Consider the following 21,559-nt stretch of genomic DNA (forward strand, 5'->3'; position numbering starts at 1 on the left):
GCATGTTCCAGAAAGATAGCCCATACTTCAAAAAAGTATATAGAGAAAAAGGGGGAAATACTATTCAGAGATGTGTAGGCTAATAGTTATCTAGACATAGCAAGTAGAGGACTAGTCTCTGCAGTCATCAGAAAAGCATCAGTTCTCAAAATGAGAAGAGACCCCGCAACCCAGACATTCCAAACATCCAGGTAGGTGAATAGCCCCCACTCAAAACATTTGTATCTTTTGAATATTTCCGGGACTGAGACACTTCGGCATTGCTAAAGGCTGACTACAGAGTTGATCATTGTAACAGCCAAGAAACTTATCCTTGCATCCAATTGAAATCTCCTTTTATACACATGACGTTTACTCCCCAATTTCTTCCTTTATGGACACTAGACATTGTTCTTTTTTGTTTTGTTTTGAGATGGAGTCCCGCTCTGTTCCCCAGGCTGAAATGCAGTGGTGCAATCACGGCTCACTGCAGTCTTGGCTTCCCAGGCTCAAGTGATTCTCCCATCTCAGCCTCCTAAGTAGCTGGGATCAGAGACACACGTCACCACGCAGTTAATTTTTTAATTATTATTTGTAAAGATGAAGTCTCTCTGTGTTGTCCCGGCTGGTCTTGAACTCCTGGGCTCAAGCGATACTCCCACCTCAGCCTCCCAGAGTGCTGGGATTATAGGCGAAAGCCACCACGCCCAACCAGGACACAGGACATTGTTCTCCACATGCAGAAAGTCTATCATCACGCTGCTCCAACCTTTATTTTCTGAGTGTCTATTGAACACTTACTGGGTACTGAGTACTTTTGCATTTGATTTTTACAACTCATCTTGATGGAGGTTAGGAAGATTTTATCATCTCCATTTTAAAGAGGATGGAATTAAGACCCAAGGAGAGCAAATAACTTGCCCAGCATCACACAGCAGCAAATGGTAGAGTTGAGAGTTGAACTCAGGTCTTAAGTCTGCACGTCTGGAGCCACTTCCACTGTCTCCTACCCTCTGAGGTCTCCTCACTCCTACCAGTGTTGCTGCCATCTTCCTTTCTCGAGTTTGTGCTTAAGATTTTTAAGCCCAGTGTGAAAGCTTCAACATCAGGGAAGCAGGGGCTGGGACACTGAGGAAACTGTCCATGGGGTCAGCGCCAGGGCTGGCGGGCTGGCCTCTACCTTCCCATGGAAGAGTCCCTTCCCCTCCTTCAAACCACGCTGCCAAGCCCTCGCCTCCCAGCAGCTGCAGTATGATGGGTTGGCTAACTCAGGGATGGCTCTGAGTGGGACTGGTGTCTCAGAGATGGATGTACTGGAGCTGTGAGAACTGCTCCTCTCCTGCCACTCAGGCTTGGAGTCCTGAGAGACCATGACCCAGAGCCAAGGGATGCACGGTGAACCAGGAGGTTTCTCACAGCAAGCGAGTGGCCTCTGGGAATCACATCTTTGTGGGAGGAGAAACTGGTGATTATCCTCTCCTGTTTCCCTGGCAGGGACTGATGGGAATGAGCCTTCACCAAGCCCTAGGGGACCGGTCCCAGGCCAGGCACAGCCAAGTCAGGAGCCAAGGCCACATTCGGCAGAGGCTCATGTGTCTCAGACCAAGCAGCGGCCTAGGAGCGAACAGGCCCCCAGCACGCTGGCTGTGCTCACTCCACAAAGGCACTGAAAGGGACCCTTCCTGACTCCATGCCATGGGAAGTTCTGGGCCTCAGGGTCTCCGCTCCTGTGAGGAGAGGCCTGAGCTTGGGAGGGCCAAGCTCTTAGAGTGGGGTCCTGCCCTTACTTGTGTGGCAGGTGGACAGATAAATGGCCAGGGCTGGAACCACAGAACTTAGAGGTTGTGTCTAAAGAGGACACTGGGTCTGGAGTCTAAAGACCTTGCACAGGTCGCTTAACCACTCCCCTTTTGTCTCCTCCTCTGAAAGTGGAGAGAACAGCAGCCACATGACCTCTCAGGCATGTTGATATAATGAGATGCTCTCAACGTGTGGGTTGGGTAAAGTGTGTAGGGAGACACAGGCAGAAGGGCCTCATAAAGACTTCCTCTGTCTTCTTCCTTTTTCTCCTCCACTCCCATCACACTGTTAAATCATTTCAAGGCTTTTTTTTTTTTTTCCACTACTTTGACGGGAGGGGTTTTGTTTGTTTGTTTTGTTTTGTTTTGTTTTGAGATGGAGTCTCACTCTGTCACTGAGGCTGGAGTGCAATGGTGTGGTCTCGGCTCACTGCAACCTCTGCCTCCTGGGTTCAAATGATTCTCCTGCATCAGCCTCCCAAGTAGATGGGACTACAGGTATACGCCACCACGCCCAGCTAAGTTTTGAATTTTTAGTAGAGACGGGGTTTCACTATGTCGGCCAGGCTGGTCTCGAACTCCTGACCTTGTGATTCACCTGCCTGCAATTCCAAAGTGCTGGGATTACAGGCATAAGGGTTCTGTTTGTTTGTCTGTTTTCATCAGGCAGGTATAATTTGAGTTCCCACAACATCTTAAGCCCAGAGCCAGGGGCCGAGACACAAGGGTGTATAGGACAGGTCCTCTCTCAGAAAGGCCTTATTGGTCTCTAGGCCAGAGCTCATTCGGTAAGTATGAAAGTCTCAAAAAGCAGCCCAGCATCTGAACTGGACCCTTTGGGAAACCTCAGAGGGACAGACAAGGCCGGGAGCTCTCCTCTCACAAGATGGAATTGCCAAGAAGTCACCTGTGAGAGTCAAACATCTGCGTAGGACAGGGGACATTGTCTGGGCCCCACGGCTGTGAGACGGCACTTGAGACATGTGAATACGCCACCATTCCTTACCACAGCCCTCTTTCTCTGCCTGTCTTCTGGCCCTAAGATCCCGGAATTGGTGAAAAAGTCAAATGACGTGGTGTTGTGATGAAGAGAAGCTTAAGCTGGTGGTTACAGAGCCCAGACTTGGGGCTGGACTGCTAGGTTTGAATCCCAGTTCTATCACTGATTAGCCATGTGAGCTGGGGACATTATTTAACTTCTTCGTCCCTCTATTTTCTCATCTGTACACCGCGGAAGATGATAAAAACAGCACCTAACACGTTGGGTTGTTGCAAAGGTTAAATATGTTGACACTTGTTAAGTGCTTGGAATAACATTCAACACATAGCAAGAACCAGGCCAGGCACAGTGGCTCACGCCCATAATCCCAGCACTTTGGGAGGCTACTGAAAATACAAAACTTAGCCAGATGTGGTGGCCCATGCCTCTAATCCCAACTACTCAAGAGGCTGAGGCAGGAGAATCGCTTGAACCCGGGAGGTGGAGGTTGCAGTGAGCAGAGATGGTGCCACTGCACTCCAGCCTGGGCAATCGAGGGAGACTCTGTCTCAAAAAAAAAAAAAGAAAAAGAAAGAAAGAAAGAACCAAATGTTACATTTGATAAACCAAATTTAAAATCAAAAGCTCAAAGAGGCAGTTAGTGGTCCTACTTGAGACAATGGGTCTCAAAAATATTTTTACAAGAACCTGAAGCAGTGGAAGCTTGTATGGAACAGAGCTTGAAGACATTCCTTCCAGGGCCTATCACTAATTCTGTTCCACATGCGCAGACAGCAGCCTGTCCTTGCATTTCCAGCTTGTTAGTGCTAATATTCCCAGTGCCCTTTGAGGATATCCATCCAGCATGCACTCATGTAGAAATGCCGCTTTGCAAATCTTTCATCACATGTTATAAAGAAGATGTCAGCCTGACACAGATACATCTAGGGGTGGTGAGGAAGAGAGTTGTTCATTTTCAAACCTGTCAGACGAGCGGCTCTGGCGGGTGCTTTGAGCGCAGGAGCTGGAGGAAGACTGGCGGCACCACCAGGCAATGGGCAAGAGCGCAGGGCTAGGAAATGTCCTTCCCAGCCAGGCCTGCCTGAGGGCATGGGATGAGATCCAGCGATTAGGCTCTAGGGCCAGGAGAGCAGACCCTGCCTCCTGGCAGGTAGGGGTGGGAGTACAGGGTTGCTGCCTGCCCTCAGCTTTCTACAAGGGGTGAACTCCAGTTCTTGGCCATGAGGGTCATGTCAGAACTGTTGGGAGAAGAAAGTGGTTGGGGCAGCTGGATCACTGGGACGTGTGGTTGTTGCTGCTGTATAATCTTAGATCCCAAACCTGGACAGTGGGAGGAAGCCAGACTTTTATTCACTGACTAGGCTCTCAAGCTTCCAGGTGGTTTTGCACTCTTCTCACCTCCCCCTGCTCTGCCTGCTCGTGCCCCCTTCCCCAGTACATGAGGCAGCACTGCACATGCTCAGAGCCTGCACTGGCTGGGGCATTGTTTGGAGTTGGTGTGATAGGGTGGACTGTGCACAGAAGGGGCCCTTGGGAAATCTAAGCTCGATTTTCCACTATTCCTATAACCCTGTGATCTCAAACATGCCATTGCATTGCCCTGGGTCTCCGCTTTCTTGTCTTTCAAATGTTGGAGGTGGAGAAGATGGTGAAGGGCAATAGAGAGGCAGGAAGGAGGACCAAATGATCACTTAGCACAAGGCCCTGCTACAGACTTACATGCCACTCAGAGTTGCTACCCTGACGACTTCATGTAACTCTATGGCAGGGCCTTGTGGTTAAGGGTGTGGGCTGGGAAGCCAGACGTCCTCAGCGTCATTCCAGCTTTATGCTTCCCAGTGAGGTAAGCTCTCTCAGCCTCAGCTTCCTCAGTTGTAATAAAAATAATGCCTTCCTCATGGGGTTCTTGTGTACATATAAGTATACAGTAAGTGACAATCACCATCATCTCCCTCATAGTCATGATGTATTTAGAGGTCAAGACAGCCTGCTTGAATTTGAATCTTGGCTTAGGTACAGTGAGTGATTTGGGCAACTTATTTAACCTCTAAAACTCATGTTCCTCATCTGATACTAGAATAATAATCATCATGCACATATTACAGAGTGGCTTTAGGTGCTAAATGAGGTCATCTACATAAAGCTCCTAGCACAGTTCCTCAATAATGTTAGCTCTTTAAGAAGAACTGTATTATTTTCCTGAATGTATGATCTTCTTCCTTGGGTTGGTGGGGTAGGTGTTTCGTTGGGGCGAAAGGCCGTGTCTAACTTGTTAGCAAGAGCAAAGGAATGCAGAGGGACTGTTTGCAGGAATGAAATTCCTAGTCCTGCAGTCAGGCCCATTGCCCCAGGTTACACATCAGTGCTCTGCAGGTAAATCACTGATTAACCACAAATTCAGAGTCAGGGACTTTCACAGACAGTTCTTTCCCTCTTCCAACCCTGAGTGGCAAGGCCCTTGCTCACAGAAGATGCTTCTAGAGCTCCTACTCCTCCCTCTCCCCTCACCTCAGTGCGTGCTTACAGCTTCCCAGTACAAGCCCCAGCTTGGGCTCTTTTGGGGAAAGGCACAGCTTCAGGCCCAGGGATATTTGTGCAGGGAGGAGGTGGAAGTAGTTTCTGGAGCTTGATTCATTACAGCAGCAATCTCGGTCAAACAGGTTCCTGCAACTTCGGGGAGGCCTCTTTGTTCTATTGTTCCAAAGAGCCAGACAGGCTTCCCCACAATCCTGGAAGGGGGCAGGTGAGTTGGGGAAGGAGCCCTCTGGAGTCTGGCCAGCAGGCTGCTGCCTATGGCAACTGCATCTCTGTTCACATAACACCAGGGATCCAATTCTGTTTGATTATAGCTTGTAAACCTTAGGCAATTGGCTTCCTTTGCTATTTGCTCCTCCGGGGCAGAGTGGTGACCAGAATCTGTGGAAAACCCACTGAAACCACACTGGCTTTTTTTGAGGGGGTGGAGACAAGGGCTAGATCATGCTGAAAAATGAAAAAGCCAACAGAGTGCTCAGATAATTCAGAACATAAATTTGGTTTTGATACCATGGAATATTATTCGGCCCTTAAAAGGAATGATACGTGCAATATCATTGGGACATCTTGAAAACATCATGCTAAGTGAAAGATGTCACACACAAAAGGCTACATAGTAAATGATTCCATTTATATGAAATGTCCAGAATAGGCAAACTGTAGAGATAGTAAGTAATTCCTGCCTGCAGAGGTGGGTGAGAGGGAAATGGGAGTAACTGCTAATGGCTGTTTTTCAAAATATTCTAGAATTAGATACTGATTATGTTTGCACAACTTTGTGAATGTACTAAAAACCACTGAAATCTTCACTTTAAAAGGGTTACTATTATGGTATATGGATTATATCTTGATTTTACAAATTATATGATAAAAAATGTGGGTTTCACTCTATAAGAAACTATGGAGGCTACTAGTGTATTGCCAAAAAAGGGAAGGAAAAGCTGGTCTGCCAGTGAAGAGTTTGGGGCTTGGTCTTGTTTGGTTATCTAACTCTCTAATCATCTGCCAGACAAATATTTATTGAGCACCTACCATGTGTCAAGACATTGTGCAAGAATCAGCTGTATATTGATGAACAAGGAGATCTGTTCACTCTTCGTGATCTACCACTAACTGTGTTCTCTTGGGCAGTTTTTTTTTTAACTTCTCCAAATGGCTGTTTCCTGATCTGTCCAGTGGAACCATCTCTAGATCTCTCCCTGTGAGTGCATAAGAGACTGAGGTCCCCAGCAAGTACCATGAAAGTCTACATTCCCTTGTCTTTGGTTACATTCTGGGTTGTCTCAGGGTTTCCAAAATGCACTTCAGAATCTGTGCTTCCACTTTCTTTTGGGGACTCTCTACCTCACAGAGTACTGCCATAGGAAATTGCTACCTGCAAAATTAATTTGCCTGCACTTCACTCTCCACTGGTGTTGAAAAGAATGAAACCAGAGAAAAGCTGTCCAAGTTCCAAAAACAAAGTTACAAATTCATTTACAGGGTCATCTTGCACTTTTAAAATAAGCTGCTTATTTTCCCCAGTTCTCATTATTTAGGGGAATGTTTCCTACTTCACTTCCTAAGCACAGACAATATTTTATGGATCAAAGTATACATTTATCCTATTTTCAGGTAGAATTGTGGTTGATATAGGCTCAATGGCAAAATTGGTAAATAAACTTTTAATGTGAACAGAAGTTCACACATGCACACACACACACCCTGTAAAGCTGGTATGTTTTAATATCCTCCCCAGTGCCCAGTGTACCTTTCTGTGTTTGGGCAGCAAAGCAGAATGTTTGAGGTTCTTGAAAGCATCTCCAAAAGCATTTTATAAAATCAATTGGAGAAAAAAATAAAATCCTGCTAGGCTTCCCACACCATCAGCAGCCATGGTGAAGCTGACTTGCCCTCTGGCCCACTTCTGGTCACTGTGTACTACCCCAGGATAATGTAGCTCTTGTCACAAGACTCGTTGTCCCTTCTCTGTTCTATAGATAAAATTTAAGACATGGTGAGATTAAAAATGATATGGTTTGGATCTGTGTTCCCCACCCAAATCTCCTGTTCAAATGTAGTCCCCAATACTAGAGGTGGGGCCGGGTGGAAGATGATTGGATCATGGGGGTGGTTTCTTATGGTTTAACACTATGCCCCACTTGGTGTGAATTCTCACAAGATATGGTTATATAAAAGTGTGTGGCACCTCCCCACCACCTTGGTCCTGCTCCTGCCATGTGAGATGTCTGCTCCTGCTTTGCCTTCTGCCATGAGTAAAAGCTCCCTGAAGCCTCCCCAGAAGCAGATACTGCCCTGTTTCCTGCACAACCTGAAGAACTGTGAGCCAATGAAGCCTCTTTTCTTTATAAATTATGCAGTCTCTGGTGTTTCTTTACAGCAATGTGAGAACTGACTAATACAATAAGATTTCCATTTGAGTTTCTCTTTTAGGTTCTGCATACCAATAAAACTACTGACATCAGCTGGTCTAAAAGGCTGAGCAAGGAGCTGACTTATGGAAGAATGCAGTTTCCACATCCTCATGATTTCATCCTCTTACCCAGATCAATCGATGACCCCAATTTTCCAGGCCCTCAACCTTCCATGACCCTGTTAAAAACCCTTGCCCGGAACCCCTTGAAGAATTGGATTTGTGGCTTGAGAGTCCCTCCCCTTACCCATTTGGCAACCTTGTGATTATTAAACTCTTTCTCTGCTGCAAATCCCACTGACTCAGTGTGTTGGTCCATTGCTGTGCAACGGTGTAGGAACCTGGTAGTCTATAACATTCTGATTTGTTCACACCTTTTCTTCTCTTAGCCATGTGCACAATTGAAAACAAACTCATACTTAATGGGTGCCACCAGGGGGTGCCCAATATCTTGCAGTTGCATTGTGGATGGGACATGAGAGAAGAGAAAGGTGAGGGCTGAAAAAGGTGAGAAATCGGTTCTTGCTAAAGTTGTAAAAGAGCAGATTGAAAATTTCCTACCTGGGTCACTCTTCTCTGCAAAGGCCACAATGTGGATCCCATTCAAATCATCTTCCTGTATGAGAAAAGAATCCAAAGTTACACTTCCAGCTGGAGGGTTCAAAGGACAGAGCCTGGGACAGGGACTCAGAAGCTGGAATGGAAACAAGAGAGGTAGGGAGAAGTGTGGAAGCGGGGATGAACACAGAGGCACAGAGGAGTACAGTGGGGCTCACATTAAGGAAGGAATGCTGAGGAGCAACTGGCAGGAGTGCATAGGGTTTGGACCAGGGACTCAGATAAATGAGTTTGCGAGACAGGAAAATATCAACCACACGTAAGACATTAGCACTAAATAAGCCTCACTCCTGTGGTCTGGTGATTCCAGGAGAGCAACAGCAAAAGGCAAAATGAAAAAGAACATGAGTCTGGTTTATGAGGAGATCTGAGGGCAACAATGGCTCTAGAGGCGGCTCAGTAAAAGCAGCTGTCGGTCTCTGTTTCAAGAATTTACCACTGGCAGATAGAGTCAGTGATGCACCAGATTATGGAGGCTTCTGAATGCTGTGGACAGATCCTGAAACTATCCCCAAATGGATGGCAGACAGGAATCATTGAGGTCAATTAGGATGTGGGCTGGTGTTGTCCACACAAGAATCACAGACAACCGTTGAGCTTCCCTATTAGGTCCCTGCCTACGGAACCCATGTAGTGTGTAGGGGACACTTTGCTGTCTGTGACCTCTAGGTGACTTCCTTGAAGTCCTTGCCCAGTCAGCATAGGCCTCCAATGCATTTCTGAGGCTGCAAGAATTGTCTGGAATTTGAATGTAGGGAAAGTTGAGGGTGTGTGACTGAGAAAAGTGGGTATAGCTGTGGGGGCAGGGGCAGGAAGAAGAACCTAAAGAGAGTATTTTAAGTCTATGGGGCAAACGAGGGGCATTTCATGTCTCTACACCCTGGACAGCAAGGACCCTATGCCTTGTGTCTCCTTTGCAATGATTATTTCTGGAGAAAGAGGAGCTGGAGCTTGGAAGGGGCTCTGCTGTCACAAAAGTGATTCTCAGGAGACTTGGAGAGGAATATGTGTGAGAAAGAGGCACCTGGGGACAAAGCCGAGTGCATACTGATGATGAGACATGGGGAGAGGTATGCTTTGGGCACTCTGAATGTCATATCAGAATCATCCTATGGAAAAACCTCCAGGCGTCTCAACCTTCCCGTGATCTCTGGTTCCATTTCAATTGATTTTAATGCTGGTGCAATCCTATCTAAATGCTAATTTTTTTCCTTTGAGTTTGGAATGGACAAAACTTCCACAAATTCTAAGAAAGATTAAATGGAAAATATTATTATTATTAAAAACAAGAGAGTGGGCATTGCCTTGGTCAGATTCTCTGGGGAATTTAATTTTACAGATATACGCATGTGTGTGCCTGTGTGTGCCGGCTTATTACACCAATCCGACAGCAACCAAAAGGGGAGTCCGAGGTTTCACTGTTTTACATTTGCTATTATCGCCAGACAGAATATCCCAATCAGTTCTCATTAGGCTAGCCTGTGTCTCTGTCTCCTGCCATCAGATGGGAGTGAGCGCTGTTAACTCTGTGAAGCGGGCTTCATTTCTGAGTGCCCTGCTAGAACGCATTTGGAAATTGGCTTTAGAATTAAGAATCCATATTTGTTTTCTAAGAGGCTGCTCATAATACGGCTGTCACTCCCCAGACCCAAGATGGCCCCTGGAGGGAGCACTGTCACTAAGGGAAAGAGCCTTTCTCTGTGTGCGTCACAAAGATTCAGCAGGCAGACCTGCGTTCCACATCTACAAGGAAGCAGGCCAGCCCTAGGTGCCAGGCATTTTCAAGTAATAAACTCACAGAGTAGGAACCCATGGGCAAGCCGGCAAGTAGGGCTTACTCAGTGAGAACACAGCTTGCACAGGGGAGGAAGAGCTGTGCTGACTTCAGGGCTGGGAACCCCCAGGGCTTCTCTGAATCTCACAGCCTTTGCTACTCAGATCTCTCTTTTGGTCTTTAGGTTACATTTCTTGGAAATTCTGTTTTTAATTGCATGAATCTTCCCTCCTCAACTAGATGGCAAGCTCACTGAAAGAAGGGATTCGGCCTTAAAATAACAATTATTGAAGTGGCAACAATATCTGCTATTTGCTATTTTTTCCATACTTACTTTGTAAGAACATTATCTCAAAATCTCGTAAGAAAGTCTTACTCTTATTGAATGCTTGAAGAATCAAAGTGACTTACCTAAGGCCACAGAACTACTAGTGACAGAAGGGGGATTCAAGCCAGTTCTGTCTGGCCCCAAAGCCCACTGTCTTGGTCCATTCAAGCTGCTATAACAACATATCAAAACCTGGGTAGCTTATAAACCACAGAAATGTATTTCTCACTGTTATGGAGGCTGGGAAGTCAAGGCACTGGCAGATTTGGTGTCCGGCGAGGCCTGCTTTCTGGCTCAGAAACACTGCCTTCATGCTGTATCCTCACAGTGGAAGGGACCAGCTCGCTCTCTGGGGCCTCTTTTATCAGGGCACTAATCCCAACATGAGGGTTGAGCCCGCAAGACCTAATCACTTCCCAAAGGCCCCATCTCCTCACACCGTTACCTTGGGGGCTATGCTTCCAATGTATGAATTTGTAGGGGGACACAAACATTCAGACCACAGAACCTGTACTCTTTCTTTCTCACCACCACCAGCAGAACAGGCTCCATGAATTTATTGCCCCCTGCAGGGTTTGCAGAAGATGTTGCTTAGCACAGAGGTTCTTTTTAATGCCTATAGACTCAAAAAAGGAGTATGGCAATAAAAACCTTACTCACTGAAGAAAATTAGAAAATATTAGGTATACCAAGAAGAAACTATGCGTATCAATTAACTGCCAACCGCATATATCACCACTTAATATTTTACTCAGTTTCCTTCCAGTCTCTGTTGAATGCTTGTTCTCATGTTGAATGAAGAGATGCAAAGAAAAAATGCGGTTAAAATAAGCAGGCTCCCTATTTAAGGTGCAATGGAGTGACCTAGATGCTTGTCTGGGGGTCTCTGACCCCATCTTGAAAGTATTTTGCTGTTGCAATAGAGGGAGGCTTCTTTTAGAAGAAACTGCTGACTCTCCTTCCCTGTGGGCAGTTCCCCAGGACTCTAGCGGGCCACTTGGCTAGATGGAGGGTGAGATCTCCAAGGGGAATGACAGATCAGCACCGGGTCTCTTTTTGACAGCTTGACATTCTTTGAGTATTTAAAATAAATAAATAGCTTTCCAATGTACACACAGCAAATATTACCAGGCACCAGTTTCTTTAGTAATCATATGTGATGTGTTTTCTATGGCCTGCATCTTAAAAACCTGTACAATTAGAGAGAGAGAAAGATCAATAGTTGTTTTAGTCCTAGCTGGCTTTCCCATCTTATTTAAATACTTCTCAGTGTCTGGGGAAGTGCATGTTGAAGGTAAAGACTTTTCTTTTTCTTTCGAAACAGGGTTTCACTCTGTTTCCCAGGTTGGAGTGCAATGGCACATCTTGGCTCACTGCAGCCTCTGCCTCCCAGGCTCAAGGGATCCTCCTGCCTCAGCCTCTCGAGTAGCTGGGACTATTGGCACGCACCACCACACCCAGCTAATTTTTGTATGTTTTGCAGAGACGGAGTTTCACTATGTTGCCCAGGCTGGTCTTGAATTCCTTGACTCAAGCGATCTGCCCACCTCAGCCTCCCAAAGTGCTGGGACTACAGACATGAGCCATGTTGCCTGGCCAGAGACAAAGACTTTGAAGTTCACTAGCTGGTCACTTTCCACAGCCACATCTGTGGTTTAAGTTGCTGTGGCCATGAGGCCCACAGAGATGCCACTCTTCAGAGCAGTGACCTGCAAGGCGCACAGGGAGAGGAGGAGGTATGGAAAGTGGCTCCTCAGAGGTCCTTTGGATGCACTGATTTTTGTTTCTCCCTTTCAAGGAAACAAAGGTGACACTGGAGGGGCCTGTCCTGCCTTCCCTCTCTAGTTGGAGACTTGAATGAGGGGCTGACTAGGTCTGGTTAGGGCTCCTGGGTAAGTCATGAGGCTGTTCCAGAATGGTGAGGGAAGGAATAAACCATTTCAGTTGCCCTTTTCTCCACCTGGTTAAATTCAATGCACTGCTCTTCCCCAAGTAGAGAACAATTCAATATGCACTAATGTGGAAAATATGAGCCATCACCATTATTTTATATTATTGCAAAAGGCTGTATTTTATCTTATTCATTAAGTGAAAAGAAAGAAGAGAATGAGTTCCAATGAAACCAGACACTGAACTTCCTGTCTGAACATCTGCCTCTAATGTGTCAACAGGGAGTATTTCTGCAGCAGTGTGGGATATGTGAGGACAGAGGCTCCCCATCTACAAAACACCATGCTCTTGGGTGTGATACTGCTGTGACAGGAAGGAAAGAACTGGGAGAAGGGGTCCACAGTGTTATATTCCCTCCCTTCCTAGAACCTAGGTAATTGAGACGTGCCTCTTAGGAAGAAAGACAATACAAAGAAAAAAGCTGAAGATAAAGCCATAGCAGAAGAGAACATCAATAATGACTCTCAATTTAAAGTGGTATTTTGTGTCATGAAAGACAAAGACCAAGACCCTGTTCCAAATTAAAGGTGACTAAAGAAACATAAGCAGGCCAGGCGTGGTGGCTCATGCCTGTAATCCCAGCACTTTGGGAGGCCGAGGAGGGAGGATCACCTGAGGTCAGCAGTTCAAGACCAACCTGACCAACATGGTGGAACCCTGTCTCTACTAAAAACACAAAAATTAGCCAGGCATGGTGGTGTGCACCTGTAATCCCAGCTACTTGGGAGGCTGAGGGAGGAGAATCACATGAACCTGGGAGGCAGAGGCTGCAGTGAGCCAGGATGGAGCCACTATACTCCAGCCTGGGTGACAGAGGGAGAATCTGTCTCAAAAAAAATAAAAGAAAAGAAAAGAAAAGAAACACAGGCAAATGCAAGTGTGGGATCCTGGATTGGATCCTGGGCCAGGAAACAGAGACATTTTTCTTTTGCAGTAAAGGACATTGGTGGGACAACTGGCCAATCTGAATAATGGTAATAGACTTCTTATATCAGTGTTAATTTCCTGATTTTGATAACTCTCTCTCTCTCTCTCATCTATCTCTCTATGTATCTACGTAGATAGAAGGCATCGTAAAATGTTAACATTTGGGAGATCTAGGTAAAGAGATAATGAAATTCTTTGTACAACTTTTGTACATCTGAAATTATTTTAGGGTAAAAGTAAAACAATATTTTTTAAAAAATATTATTTTAAAGCACTATTATACCTTTTGCTATCACCATTTTAAAATATATTAATAAGACTCTTTTTTTGAGACAAGGTTTCACTCTGTTGCCCAGGCTGGAGTGCAGTGGTGCAATCACAGCTAACTGCAACCTCTGCCTCCCAGGTGAAAGTGATTCTCTTACGTCAGCCTCCCAAGTAGCTGGGACTACAGGCGCCTGCCACCATATTCAGTTAATTTTTGCATTTTTTGGTAGGAGTGGGGTTTCACCATGTTGGCCAGGCTGGTCTCAAACTCCTGACATCAAGTGATCTGCCCACCTTGGCCTCCCAAAGTGCTGAGATTACAGGCATGAGTCACTATGCCTAGCGATAAGACCGTTTTAATATCTTTGAAAGGTTTAAATGTTAGGAAAGTTTGTTTCTATTGTGCTGAGTTGTTATTAAATAGTCCACTCCTCTGGACTGGATTATTTACCCTTTGGTATCTTGTGAAATGTTTGCTTTACCTTCAAACATCCAAGTAAGTTACAGACCAGTAAAACAGTGTCAAGTTACTCCCTGGTTCTGTTCATCCATCACTTCAAATAATTAAATAGATAAATACTTCCATGTTAATTCCTTTCTCCTCCTCCCCATCCCTCACCCCAAATGGCCCCTTGTGGGGACGTAGTCACTCTGGGGAGGCATTCTGCAGAGAACACCAGGTTTGGCTCCAGATGGCCTGTATTTAAGTTCCAAGAACTAATGGTTATTAGTTATGTGTCCTTTAGTGATTAATCTGTATGAGCACTAGTTTCTGACTATGTAAGATGGGGCTGAAATAGTACTTGGTTTTTGTTTGTTTGGGGGGACAGAGTCTTGCTGTGTTGCCCAGGCTGGAGTGCAGTGGCATTATCGTGGCTCACTGAAGCCTCAAGCTCCTGTGCTCAAACAATTCTCCCACCTCAACTTTCCAAGTAGCTGGGACTACAGGTGTGCCCCCTATGCCCAACTAATTAATAATACTTCTTCTACATCACTTTCTAGAGCTGTTGGAAGATCCAAATAAAAGGATGCATGAAATGCTTTGAAAAATGCTCCACAGCCTTTGTTATTTATGAAATTCTGTACAAAGCTGAGGTGTGGGTTGGGGGTTTATCTCCAAGGCCCTCCATCTAACACTATTTGAGCTGCCTGACATATTATCCATGACACAGACCTAGAGGACAAGTTGGCTCAGCTGCTTGCCAGTGCCTTCAGTTGATACTTTTTAAAAAAACAGCTACCATATTCTGAACTCTTCATATCATTCATCCTTATAGAAAGTCCCAACTCTAGATAAGGAAATTTAGACAGCTCAGAAAGGCCACATGACTTGACGTAGGACACAAAGCTACTAGGTGGCAGATTCTGGACCTGAACCCAAGTCTCTATGACTTTGTAGCCTGAGTCCCTTCCACTGTGTTACTGTGCGGCTCTGGTGGTCAATGAACAGAAGCTATAGTCACTGTGGGAAATGAACTAAGAGCAATTTTTTTTTTTTTTTTTTTGGAGACGGAGTCTCTCTCTGTCACCCAGGCTGGAGTGCAGTGGCTGGATCTCAGCTCACTGCAAGCTCCGCCTCCCGGGTTCACGCCACCATTCTCCTGGCTCAGCCTCCCGAGTAGCTGGGACTACAGGCACCCGCCATCTCGCCTGGCTAGTTTTTTGTATTTTAGTAGAGACGGGGTTTCACCGTGTTAGCCAGGATGGTCTCGATCTCCTGACCTCGTGATCCGGCCGTCTCGGCCTCCCAAAGTGCTGGGATTACAGGCTTGAGCCACCGCGCCCGGCCCCTAAGAGCAATTTTGCCTAGTGAGTAGTACCAAAGAGGCTTAGACTGATCCATGAAGAACTGTGTTTTAATTGAGCATGATGTTGTCCATATTTTTGTTTTGTTTTGTTTTGATTAAAACAGTGTCTCACTCTGTTGCCCAGGCTGGAGTGCAGCGCCACGATCAGAGTTCACTGCAGCCTTGACCTCCCAGGCTCAAGCAATTCTCCTGCCTCAGCCTCCCAAGTAGCTGTAACTCCAGGCACATGCCACCATGCTCAGTTACTTTTTGTATATTTTGTAGAGATAGATAGGGTTTTGCTATGTTGCCCACGCTGCTCTTGGACACCTGAACTCAAGTGATCCCCCACCCCAGCCTCCCAAAGTGCTGGGATTACAGTTATGAGCCCTCGTACCCAACCTGTCTGTGTTTCAAATACTCACCTAGACATCCACCTCAGCCAAATAAAGCTTGGTTTGAGTTTAGGGACTTAATCTAAGAAGCACTGCTCTTGGGGACTATACTCATCTCTACAAGGCAAAGACAATTTGCCTCTTTCTTACCCATGTTTCAAACATTTCTTCTGGGCGCAGGCGACGTAGAGTGGGTCTGGAAAAAATAAAGGAGCTTCCTTGAGTAGGGGTCACTGTGGCAGATACGGCAGCCACAGCATCGTGAAATGTAAAATGAGATGCTAGTTCCATTAAGGCATGGAGAACCCTAAAAACCCACTTATCTCCTAAGGAAACAGACCAGCTCTACTCTGCTGTGTCAGACAGCAAGCTGGGCCTAAGCCTCTCAGCCTTTTCATAGACCCACTGATCCAAGGATTACAAAGTCTGTTACAAACAATGGGTCAGAGGGCACAGGGTCAGCTCATTCCCAGGCAAGATGCCATTTCCCTCCTCACAGATAGCCACCACTCCAGAGAGCCCACAGCAGACCTGGAATGAGAACCCTGAGGGGGAAAACAGGAAATCTCGGATTTTGTAGGTTAAAACTGCCTTTGTTTTATCATCTGGGGTATCCATTGAAAGTCCTTTAGGGATATTTAGGGGAGCAGACAGGATCTATATTTTGCTCATAGTTTCATTTCTTTCCGAATATTGGCAAATAGTGCTGGACATATTAATATTTGTTCCTCCAAGTACTGCCTTCCTGAAGGAACTAGGACTGTCCAGGTGAGGGCGATCACAGTACTCCAGGTAAAATGAACACACATGTGCACATGTCAGGTAGGATAGATGGACAAGCCAGTGAGCGCACTACCATGTTCCTTTTTCCCATATCATCCCTCCCTCGAGAGCAGGGGTCAGAAGACTACAGCTGGTGGGACAAATTCAGCCAGGGCCTCCTGTTTTCCTAAATAAACTTTGACTGGGACACAGCCACACCCATTTGTTTATACATGATCCATGGCTGCTTTCATGCCACAGCCGCAGAGTTAAGTAGTTGCAACAGACACCATCTGGCCCACAGAACCTGAAAGATTTACCATTTTGTTCTTTACAGAAAAGGTTTGCTGATTCATGCTAGAGCTACACTAAGTGGTATCAAGCATTCCTCTCCCAGAAGTCCTATGCATAGAGTGTTCATCTTTGGCTAAGTTACTTAACTATTGAGTCCAATTCTTTGATCTGTAAAATTGGAATAATAATTACCCTGTAAGGTTGGAGATTAGATAAAATAGTTTCCCTAAAACACTGGGCATGGTTATTGGTATACAGGAACTTTCACTAAATTGCTATCATTTCTAGTACAGAATTTTATTTATATCTTGCCCTGGCTTTGAGGGGATTTGCTGACTGAGGGATTTATCAAACCCTGCTTGCAGGTGCAGACTTACATTCAGAAGTAATCATGTCCCTGCTAGTCATCACTGATCAACAAAGCCATACTACTGAGTTCTGTACTGCTGGGGTACTAACTAGGTTGTTGCTCTTGGCAGGTCTGAAATGGTAGCACAGAGAGGCTCCTCTCCATTCCCCAGATCCCAGGCCCCCAGCCCCCACATGCTATCTCAGGCACCTTTGGTGGTCCTTCACAAACTCCACAATCTCCTCTTCTGTGTAAGGTTTGTTGGGGATGGCAATGGGCTCATCCATAAATGGCTCATAGAAGTCAACCTCATTCATCTTCAAAGATAATTTCTTTGCAACCTGTAACCATTAGAAATAAGACAAAGTTTATTTAGATGCTAGTCTAGAATAGCAATGTGTTATCCATCTAAGTGTGTGTGTTTTCTGGCAAAGACATAAAAACAAATGTACAGTTTTAACTTCAATGTTGAAGTGATAGGAACTCATCACTCAAGGCCTGGCTAGACCAATCTTCTTTTGTGATCAAAGAAGGAAAGATAGGAAGGAAAAAGACTTATCTAGCAAATGGAGGTCAGGCCGGGGCAGGGAGCAGTTGAGATAAGAAGTGGGAAGTTTAATTCTACAATCACCATCACTCTACTGCATTTGCCAGGGCTGGATGGGAAGCAAATGCCATTGGAGCATATTTACTATCCTGGGTTGTGTGGTTTTAATGGAACCAATGTTGATAAACAAGCAATTGATGGAGATCCTTAAGGCGTATAGGTACTCAGAATCAGAACCCAACTCATTAGCCTGTCCTTGATTTGCTCATAACCCTAATTGCTATTTAGGTTGAAGTGCTGGCCCTACAGTTAAATCTCTCAGTACCCAGTTTGCTTTGTGGTTTGTCAGACTTTGGGAGCCGCCCAGTTTGTCAGCGGTCATGAGGTGACTGACCATCTTGCTTTGCTCTGGTTGGAAGGGCTTCCTGGGATGCAGGACTTTCAGTACTAAAACTTGGACAGACCCCAGTAAGCCAGGATGATTTGCTCATCTTATAACAGATAAGGAGCTCAGAGAGCCAGCCCATAGCCTGGAAGACATTTTCTCTCTGGATTAAAGCAGCCACATGTTCAGTGTGTTGTCAAGGCAGAATGGTTGCTGTTTGCCTGCACGGCTGCTGAACTCAGGACCTCTGTTTGTGAAATGATTTGAGAGGCCTGGAATGTGCAACGCTCTATAGAAAACCAAATGCCATTCTTTTCTAGTTCAGAGCTGTGGTTCAAGAAAGCACAGGGATGAACAGTGGTTCTCTTGAAGCTGAAGAGGAACTGCCCAAGAGCCGATGCTCTGTGGTGGTAACCCATGGTGCCGTGACCCAGGCCGGCTGCAACTAACTGGGGAAGAGGAGGAGCTGGGTATTGCATAAGCTCTTACACAAGGAGGTCCATTCTGAGGAAACACTGATATCCATATGGTTTTTGTCATCAATTGCTATTAATTCCAGGTCACTATATTCCGAAAGGCATTTTATATAGTACTTAAGGGAAAGAAATTCCAGCATCCTACTCAGAGATAAAGAAAACAGGCCATGTTTTCTTTTTTGTTGTCAGGTTAATTTTAAGAAAGGGAGACGTGGAGTTTTTTTCTAACTGCTTTTCCATCTTCTCAGGGGTAGGGGGGTGATATAGATGAGCGGGTGATGAAGCAGGGAACCAGAGTAGGCTAGAAAATGACATTGAATTCTGGTTTTCTGAGTTCACTTACTATATATCCTAGGAATCAGAAGACTGTTTCCATGAAAGGAGAAGTGATCAGAATGAAAACAGTAATAATAACAAACATATGGAGTGCTTATCATGTGCCAGGCACTGCTGCCAGGTGTTTTAGGTTGATTCTTTGTTTAATTCTCACTTTGATTGTATGTGGTAAGAATGATTATTATATTTATTTTACAAATGATGAACCTGAGGCACAATTTGGGTAAGAAATTTGTCAGGATCATATATCTGGAGGGAGCAGAGCCAGAAGTCAAACCCACCCGGTGGTGGTGGTAGTCTCCAGTTCCTGAATGCCAATGTCTGGGGCCACAGTGCTGTCTATGAATGTAAAAATTGGATTGTCGCATCCTTAATTTAAGTCTTCGAAATGCTGAGTAAAATTTCCCAGGGATCTCTTCACTGTCTCCCTACCACCATCATGGAGTGCCCTCATCTTGTATCTCAGAGAATTCCTCTCTTTCATTTTTTTTCTTTTTTCTTTTTCTTTTCTTTTCTTTTTTTTTTTTTTTTTGAGATGGAGTTTTGCTCTTGTTGCCCAGGCTGGAGAGCAATGGCACAGTATTGGGCTCACTGCAATCTCCACCTCCCGGGTTCGAGCGATTGTCCTGCCTCAGCCTCCCGAGTAGCTGGGATTACAGGCACAGGCCACCACACCCGGCTAATTTTTGTGTTTTTAATAAAGATGGGATTTTGCCATGTTGGCCAGGCTGATCTCGAACTACTGACCTCAAGTGATCCACCTCCCCCTTCAGCCTCCCAAAGTGCTGGGATTACAGGCATGAGTCACTGCGCCTGACCCCCTCTTTCATTCTTATTATTCCTGTCTTGGATGGTAAGGACTGAAGGGGATTTGATTGGTTGAAGCTTTTATTCATTCATTTATTCAGTAAGTATTTAGTGGGGCCTACTGAATCCAAGGCATTATTCCAGGAGGAGATCTGGTTCATGGGTATTACCATTATATAAGAATGAATTATATTATTAAGAACCAAATAGGTCCATAAAAATGAATTCTTTCACGCTTTTATTTGTTAACTAGTTGGAATAGATTTTAACAAAGATAAGAAAACTACAAAGTACAATGCCGATTTTCTGACAAGTGCATGTGTATGAATTTTGATACAGGTCATTTTTCCTCTAGTTCGCAAGCCAGTTTGGTTGTTGCCAATGAAACCAACTCAAGTATTAGGTTGGTGCAAAAGTAGTCGCAGTTTTCGCCAAAAGTAGTGGTTTTTGCCACTACTGAATTTATGTCTTCCCAACATCTATCTTCTCCACTAACTTTGTTTAGTCACAGCTCCCTTTGGCTCCAGTGTGATTTTAAAAAGAAAGTGATTTTCATCTCATTGTTCACTCAGACAGAGGAAGGAACAGGTCAGTGGGAGGGGATGTGGGATTATAGGAACTGATATTTTTCAGGCTGTGAGGTACAGCAGAGTGGAACCATCCTTGGCCCTCTGACACTTTCTTGCTCTAACTGCTTCTTCAGAGAGGTTGCCTTCTTGTGGCTTGATTTAGGATCAGTATCAATAGATCAGTACTGGTCCCAAACCGGAACACCCTTTTAATTCCTTGGGAGGCTTTCAAAAACGCAGATTCCCAGACACTGCCACAACCCTAAAAAATTAAAATTTCCAGGGCTGGGACCCAGAGACTAATGGTTTCAAAAGCTTGTCAGAGGATACTAATATGGATAGTGGTTGGGAACTACTGACCGCCAAATTTACATCAGCAGCCATGACATCTCACCCTCTTTACAGTCCTGCAACTCACATGATGTATTTATTGGTTTGTTTACTTCGTAATTTTCTGTCTTTCCATCTTCTCTTTCCCACACTAAACTTTAAATTCTAAAGGGCAGGAATCTGCTTTGCTCAATGTTGTGTCCCTGGCACTGAGAAGAGTGCCTGGCACGTAAAGGGCACTCAATAAATACTTGTTGAGTGAATGAATGACTGAATTAATTAAAGACATTTCCAGTTGAATGTTTCCCCAACTTTTAGAAAATAGAATTCATAACTCCATCTCATGTTTCTCAATAGATTCTTCTTCCTAGATTTCCTAATGTTTTCAGTAGCTTCATAATTTTTGCTGTCTTGATGCCAAGACTTGCTATCTTAAGTTATTTTGAGGCCTTCTCTCACCACCTCATCAATGGCCAGATCTTTTTGTTACATCCACTTTTGCTAGTGCCAGTTGTTTTTTGCATTTTTGTAACTGCATTAGTGCTTTCTTGTCCCTTGACTCTCCTGGTTTCAGACCTCAACAAAGCACCTCCAGGTCTCTCTGAGATTCCTTAGGGTGTGTTGTACAAACAGGTCCTTTCAGCCACTTCACATTTATTACTTTTCCCCTCTTCTGTCCTAGCACTCCCTGCTGGACACCACTGAGGCTCTACTGGGTGCAGTCATGCCTTCTGAACCCCACCATCTCCCCTTGGACACCCTCTCCACCCCAACTGACGGGTGCAAGTTCTTAAGCACCAAATGGCGTCAGAGTCCTCTCAGTGCTCTCCGCTCTGTGTGCCTTTGTCTTTTTAAATGTTCTGAAATCCAACAAGGCTACGTGAATGCTGGAACTTGTGACTCAGTGTCCTACAGAGTTTTAAAAAAGCATC

General features: G+C 45.1%; 1 protein-coding gene across 1 annotated transcript in view; it reads right to left on the reverse strand.

Moving 5' to 3' along the window:
• CASQ2 (calsequestrin 2) overlaps positions 1-21,559 on the reverse strand; it is a 69,227-nt gene that overhangs the window by 9,457 nt on the left and 38,211 nt on the right. Inside the window, exons 6-8 of the mRNA XM_017869798.1 lie at positions 17,388-17,518; positions 15,923-15,968; positions 8,288-8,342 (exon numbers count right to left, since the gene is read on the reverse strand). Coding sequence (XP_017725287.1) covers positions 8,288-8,342; positions 15,923-15,968; positions 17,388-17,518 — 232 coding nt within the window. The remainder of the gene's footprint in view (positions 1-8,287; positions 8,343-15,922; positions 15,969-17,387; positions 17,519-21,559) is intronic.

Source organism: Rhinopithecus bieti, unplaced genomic scaffold (assembly GCF_001698545.2).
Source record: "Rhinopithecus bieti isolate Rb0 unplaced genomic scaffold, ASM169854v2 scaffold_3040, whole genome shotgun sequence".
NCBI classification, from domain to species: Eukaryota; Metazoa; Chordata; class Mammalia; order Primates; family Cercopithecidae; genus Rhinopithecus; species Rhinopithecus bieti.